Below are 6,899 nucleotides of genomic sequence, written 5' to 3'. Positions count from 1 at the left end.
TATATATATATATATATATATATATATATACTGTGTGTGTGTGTATATATATATATATATATATATATACTGTGTGTGTGTGTGTATATATATATATATATATATACTGTATATATTTGTCAAGACTCATAGATTTGAGACAAAAGGAGTAAAAAACTGAATATCTTACATGCTAAAGAAGCTAATTTATAAATGAAAACCTTCCTACAAAGAAAACTCAAGGCACCAATACTTCACCAGTGAATTCTTCTAAACAATTAGCAAAGAAGTCACACCAATCTTAAACTTCTTAGTTTGTTTGATTAGGAAGACACAGTTTTCCAGGCCTCAGAAGCTGGAGGTCTGAAGTGTTTCCTTCTAGTGAGGACAGCAGGGGAGTTCTGTGTGATGCCTGGGAGGCTGTGTGGGCATGGCCCGAGGGCATAGAGCCTGGTGAGGAGGGACCAGCAGAATGGCCTGGACAATTGCCATGGGCAGTGGGTGACAGGGAAATTGTGAGGTGATGAGAACATGCCTGTGTGGGAAGGAAGCCATCCACTCAGGACTGCAGTACAGAGGCCCTGATGGAGTCCCCAGTTTATCTCCTGTAGAGTTAATACTCTGATTGTCAAAGTTTGAATCCTTCACAAGCTACTGGGTCTGCACTGCTACATATGGGCTTGCAAAGTCAAAACATGAAAATCTAAAAGGCAAAGGAAGTGAGGTCATAGATTTTTCCAGAAGAAGGCCAGGTCATCAGAGCTGAAAAGGATGCCACAGCAAGGAAAAAGCCTGGGTTTCTAGGATGACCACTGAAATTATAGTGTGAGTTTTCCCGGATTCCACATCTCTAGCTCAGGGGCAAGGCTAGCATGGCAGACTCAAGGACTGGTCTAAATGGTAGCAGAGTAATTGAAGACAGGAGTGTGAGGTCACAAATTTCCAGGTAGGTCAGAACCCAGCTGGCCCTGGGAGGATGCACTGGTGAGCAGTAGGATGTCTGGGCTGAGATGGAGACACAATAGGCTTGTCAGGGGCACATGGGGCAGCTGAGGAAGAAGACCCAGGAGGGGGTTTGGGCACAGGAGGAGGAGGAGGTGGGCACACAGCAGGACAATTTGCACACACTAAGAGAGTTCATAGCAGCAGGCACCATAGGAAGAAGGCTAGAAGCACAGCAGATAGGCAGGCACCAAACAGGCTTGCAGCAGACAGGCCTGTGGTCAGCAAGTAGGTGTAAGGCATGCAACTGGCAGGTAGCCTGCAGGCATCAAGAGGAAGCGCTAGAGCTGGTGAAGACCAATGGGCAGGGTCTGGACACACAGGTCTCCTAGCAGCAGGAGCTGGACACACCCAGCTCACAGGGGTACAGATGAGATTAGGGAGGGGGCCAAAACACAGCATGTGGAGGTATAGCAGGTAGAGGCAGACCGGTGTACTGGCAGCAGGTGGGGGCACAGCAGGGGGACTCACAGCATCAGGGGCTCACAGCATCTCTCTGGACAGTCATCCACCTGCCAGGGGGAGCTGGTGCAAGACTCACAGGCACCAGATAGGCAGATGCAACTCCCATTGCTCAAGTCCCTGGAGCAGACAGACATGGTGGATGCACAGGTAGGGGGGCAGCTGGCATATGATTAGGTGGTAGAGAAGTGTGTGAGTACATGAATGAATGAAGAGCTCTGGACTGTGGGGGCTTTTATATATCTCAAGGTGTGTTTTACTTTTATTTATTTATTTTTTTCAAGGTGTCTTTTACCTGAAGCAAGATCCCAGGAGCTGTCTCTATCATTGGTGTTTTGAGACAGGAGGACACTTATTAGGCCAGGTCTGTTGCTGAGTGATGTCCTGGCTCAGTTCATGAACCTTAGATATCAGCAAGGGATGAGCTGCAACCCTGACCTGAATATGGCTATAGCAGTGACCACAGAGAGGCAGGGCCACCTCTGGACAACTGACCCCATGGCCTTCTCCCTTAGGTATTTGGTGCCTGGTGCCAGTAATCACTGAGGGGACTCCCTGATATGCACCCTGTTCCTATCTGCAGGAATTGACCCAGGATAGGTTTGGCCTGTCTTGGGACTGGGAGAGAGTTAGGGATGAGTGCTGTGTTTCAGGGGAACATCATTTGAAGATGGACCTTCCTGGCAGCTTTGTAGTCCATGACCACACTGTGGTGCTGAGGGCAGAGAGGAGACTGAGGACTGAGGATGGGAGAGGAGATACCTGAGAGGACCCCTCTCCCCTGCTGTCAGGAGGAGGCAGAATGTTCCTATATGCCACCTTTCTCTGATCGTCCCATTCATTAGGGAGACCCAGATTTGAACCTGTCTCCACAGCCAACAGGCTGTTGTCCTGCACATGGCAGCCTTGGGTCAGGATGTGAACATGAGGAGAGGATTTAAGTTGGAGGAGGCAGATGTGAAGCAAGGGTGTGTGATGAGGCTCAGAGGCACTCCCTGTTGGTAAAGCCAGGCAGTGCCATAGAAGTCAGCCAGGTAGATCAGGCTGTGACCCTGGGGCCAGGCAGGGACCTAAGAGACCATATTCAGGAGAAGTTATGAGTGGTCACAGAGATGATCCTCATTCTTCGTCAAAAGACTAGTGGACCATGCAAACCTCGGCCTGTACAACCATGAGACCAGAAGAATAAGATGGTGCCCAGCTACCACTGTCAACCACTCAGAAAGAGATCAGTACAAGAGATCCTGGACAGAGTAGGAAAACAATATGAAACAGAATTCAAAATCATAAAAAAACAACCCGGTTACTGGTCTGATAGAGCCTAGTGAGACCCCTGAGACTATGGCCCCTGGTTACCCTTCAGGGCTAGACTTGAACTCACTCCCCTGGCTTCCAGCCAAATAATACATAGGCATATAGGATGAATGTTTACACCAGGTAAATACACTCCTTAGAATGATCAATCATGGGACAACAGAAGGGCAGTATTTGCACAGGGAGATAAATCAGGGAGATGCATGGGAAAGAAGGACAGAGAGAAGAAGGACAGGGAGGAAGATGGAAGGGAGCTGTTATATTGTGGGCAATTGCAGTCAATGTCATTAATCAAATTGTGTATGAAGTGGTGTATGGAACATGAATTTGCTTCACACAGACACACACACACACACACACACAATGCCTACAAATGGGCAAATGTCCACAAACACGAGGATCAGTAAACTGAAAAAAAAACAAAAAAAAACCTGCGTTCAGTGGGTCGGATCTTTTGAATGTAGATTACCAGGTCTTTCTTCTGAGGTACCTCTGGATGGACTCCCACTGACAGCCTTTTCTTAGTGGCCAAGCACTTAATCATTTGTGCCACTCAGGGACTCCTAGGGACCATTATTTAGTCCAAAATAACTGAGGAAACAAGGGAACAAGGCATCCTGAATAAGAACAAGCAGAAATTAATAATAAATAAAAAAAGAAATGAAACCAAAGACTTCAAGTATTAAAATTGTCACGCACACATATAAACACTTATACATAAACACCTAAAGAAAGTAAATATTGGCTTTAAAATATTTTTCAAAGAGTAAGAACCTCTAAAAAGTGACCTAGCAGATTGGAACAAATAATACAAACAGAACTACTGGAAGTAAAAAATAAAATAACTGAAATTAAGCTAAGTGTTTATCTATAACAGTAGAGAGAATTGGTTAACTGAAAGGTCAGAGGAAATTAGGCCAAATGAAGGACAAAGAGACAAAAAATCAAAGCTATGATAGGCTAGAGAATGAAAGTTAACATGTATTCAGTGAGAATTCCAGGAGACGAGAGAGAACCTGCTGACAATTGTGATCAGGATGAAGGACTAGGTAATGTTTTGCTCTGTCATACACAAGGTCATCTCGAGTCAGCTCCAGGGTAGCTCACAACAAATATAAAAAAAGACACTGCTGTCAAGTCAGGTCCAACTCATAGCAACCCCTCCTTGGGTTTCTGAGGTGGAATCACCAGAGAAGTACGTTGCTCAACCTTCCTTCCGAGGAGTGGCTGGTTGGTTTGAACCACCAACCTTCTGGTTAGCAGTCAAATGCCTTAGGCATTATGCCACCAGAGCTTCCACAACAAAATATATATGGTTTGAAACTGCCTTGGAGCTGCATGAATAGCTCTCTCCCCCAGAAACAGGAGGTCTCTGGAACCCATGACAGGCCTCCAACATGGCATGCAGGGGGATATAGCCTGCCACCCAGGATTGCAGAGAGCACAGCCTGGTGGGAAGGGGCTGCCAAGGGGACAAAGGATGAGGCACTCAGAAAAGGCACTCAGAAAAGGCCTTCATGCCCCATCAAAATATGTTGTTGGTTTTAATCAGTTGACCACTTCTGAAAGGCCAGCCAAGCTCAGTTAGAGCTATGTGCAGAGAGGACTGGGCTGAGAGAGAGGATGCAGAATGGGGATGGGAGAAGTCAGGAGAGAGGGGGCCTGGGCTGCGTGGAGGGTGGAAATAGAGTAGGGGGCAGAGGGAGAGGAGAAAGTGGTGAGGGAGGTGGAGTGGATCAGGAGTGAGAGTGGATCAGGTGTCCCAAGACTGGGCCAGTAGATGCAGGCATGCACACAGAATCGCAGCTTGGTTTCAGGCCTGGGGGAGGGACAGGATGTCCTGAGAACCAGGCCCAGGACAGTGACATGCTTGGGATCCCCATGTCTTGGGGAGCCATGATTTCTCACCCTGGGCATCTGAGCAGCACCAGGCTCCAGTGAGACACTCTCCTGCAAGGTATTTCTTCCTTCTGACTATGGTCTTGTCATTATTATGTCACCAAGCAGTTTGTCTGCATTGTTACTGGGGGACATCTGAGGTCTGCGAGCTCTAGCCACTGACAAAAACACCGCCTCTGATTAGGGACCACCAGTGTCCCAGGTAGAGACCATCCCCCCGAGGCAAGGCGACCCCAGTCTCTCTGTGCCTCCCTATCAGTGTGAAGGTTTCCTCCCTGAAATTCCCAAGAAGGTGACCTTGACAGTGGGGTAGAACTGGTCATCCATATCAGATGGTTATGCCACATGTAAGAAGCTCAGGATCCCAAAACATCCCCAGTCTCAAAGCTGCATACATTGGCCTTTTCCAGATATGCACAGGAGGCCTCCTGAGAGGGAGGGACAATGCTTTTATTTGCTGGCAGACAGGTCACTCATGTGGAACATTGAGAAAGGATTGAGAAGAGGTCACTGAATGAATGACAGAAGGAGAGGGAATACACCTAGGAGCCTAAGGACTCAGCACAGCCAGTTGGAGGGTAAAGTCACTCTGGGAGCAAGAAGAGACCCCAGATTGGGCTCTGGCTCCAAAGATGTCAGGAGAAAGCCAGAGAGGATCCGGAGGGTTGGTGCCCATTCAGCAGCAGGAATTCTGGCCCCAGGAAGAGCCACAGCAGGCAGGCTTGCACAAGGGGTGGCAGAGCAGGGACACACTAGAGGAGGCAGGGGCACAGCAGGAGGAGGAGGACACACAGCAGGCGGGCTTGCACACAGGTTGGCAGATGAGGGACACACAGGAGGAGGGTTTACAGCAGGAGGTTGTACAGGTAGAGGGCTGGCAGCATGAGGGGGCAGGGCAGGGGCTGGCCCCACAGCAGACAGGGACACAGCAGACAGGCTTGCAGCAGATAGGCATACAGCAGACAGGCTTACAGCAGACAGACTTGTAACAGACGGACTTGCAGCAGACAGGCTCACAACAAACGGGCTTGCAGCAAACCGGCTCACAGCAGATGGGCTCACAGCACACAGGCTTGCAGCAGGTCTGCTGATAGGGGAAGGGAACACAGCATACTAGTTGGCAATTAAACTGCTGGCAACAGGAGGGTACACAGGGGCTGGTACAGAGTGATTGGCAGGGGCTGGACACACAGCTCACAGGGGTGCAGATGAGGGTCTGGCAGGGAGCCGGGGCACAGCAGGTGGGGGTGCAGCAGGTGGACTGGCAGCAGGTGGGGGCACAGCGGGGTGGCTCGCAGCAGCTTTCTGAGCAGTTGTCCACCTCCCAGGAGGAGTCGGTACAAGACTCAGAGGACCCAGGCAGGCAGACACTGCTGCCATAGCTTAGCTCATTAGAGCAGACAGACATGTTGGAAGCAGCCATGGTGCGGGGTGGGGTGGGAGGAGGTGAAGTTGTAGAGGAGGAGGGTGTGAGTGAGTGAGTGAGTGAGTGTGGAGCTCTCGGCCTCCAGGGCTTTTATATCCCTCTGTGTTGTGTGTTGTTTCAACAGAGTCTTCAAAAGCTTCCCTTCCTGGTTGGTGTCACAGCAGCACCTGCTGTAGTTTTCATGGTACATGTTCCTTGTTTTGACACTACTGGCTTTGAGACTGCTGTGTGACCTGTGCTGGTTCCCAGAGGAAACAAACAGAAATGCTTCAAGTACATCAAAATACCTGCAAGACACCAGCACAGAAGCCGTCAGTCAATTTTTAAAGGGAAGCCCTCTGCAGTTTCCTGTGGGGTTTGCTCATTTTCTTGGTGGATTGAGTATGGGAATGGGAGACACAGTCATAGATCCTTCTGAGCATGCTCACCTGGTATTGTACCAGACCTGTTCTGGGGGTGATGTCACCAATTGTCATTGGATCTGGGGGACCTGCATCTGACCAGTGGTTCGTGGGCAGATTTGTGGGAACCATGTCTTTCTGGGTGCAGAGATCAGTGCAGGTGGGTTGCAGACCCAGCACAGTAGGGATGCCATGAAGTGTAATTGCCTTCTGCTGTGTTGGAACTTCAACTTTTACACAAACAGCATGCACGAATGCTCATATCTTCCTCTGTCCGCACAGCTCAGACAACACCTGCAACAGTCCTTTTGTGCCACTGAAAATAAAGTCTCCTCCCTCAGTTCCCCCTTGTCTCCTACAGGTCAGGACGTCATTGGGAAGTGGTGGCCATGAACCCAGCCTTCTGTGTCATTTCC

The 6,899-nt window shown here is 49.3% G+C and overlaps 2 protein-coding genes across 2 annotated transcripts in view; both read right to left on the bottom strand.

The window, feature by feature from the left end:
* Window positions 1-6,899, bottom strand: part of TSPEAR (thrombospondin type laminin G domain and EAR repeats) — a 311,553-nt gene that overhangs the window by 255,663 nt on the left and 48,991 nt on the right. The gene's annotated exons all lie outside the window — the stretch shown is intronic.
* On the bottom strand, window positions 5,333-6,079 carry LOC103202403 (keratin-associated protein 10-8-like). Its single transcript, XM_007947288.2, has one exon. The coding sequence runs from the start codon at window positions 6,077-6,079 to the stop codon at window positions 5,333-5,335; it is 747 nt and encodes a 248-aa protein (XP_007945479.2).

The sequence above is a fragment of the Orycteropus afer genome, unplaced genomic scaffold (assembly GCF_000298275.1).
Source record: "Orycteropus afer afer isolate SDZICR_OR568_19922 unplaced genomic scaffold, OryAfe1.0 scaffold00179, whole genome shotgun sequence".
NCBI lineage: Eukaryota > Metazoa > Chordata > Mammalia > Tubulidentata > Orycteropodidae > Orycteropus > Orycteropus afer.
The sequence above is the reverse complement of the archived record's forward strand: the minus strand, read 5'-3'. Positions and strand labels throughout refer to the sequence as shown.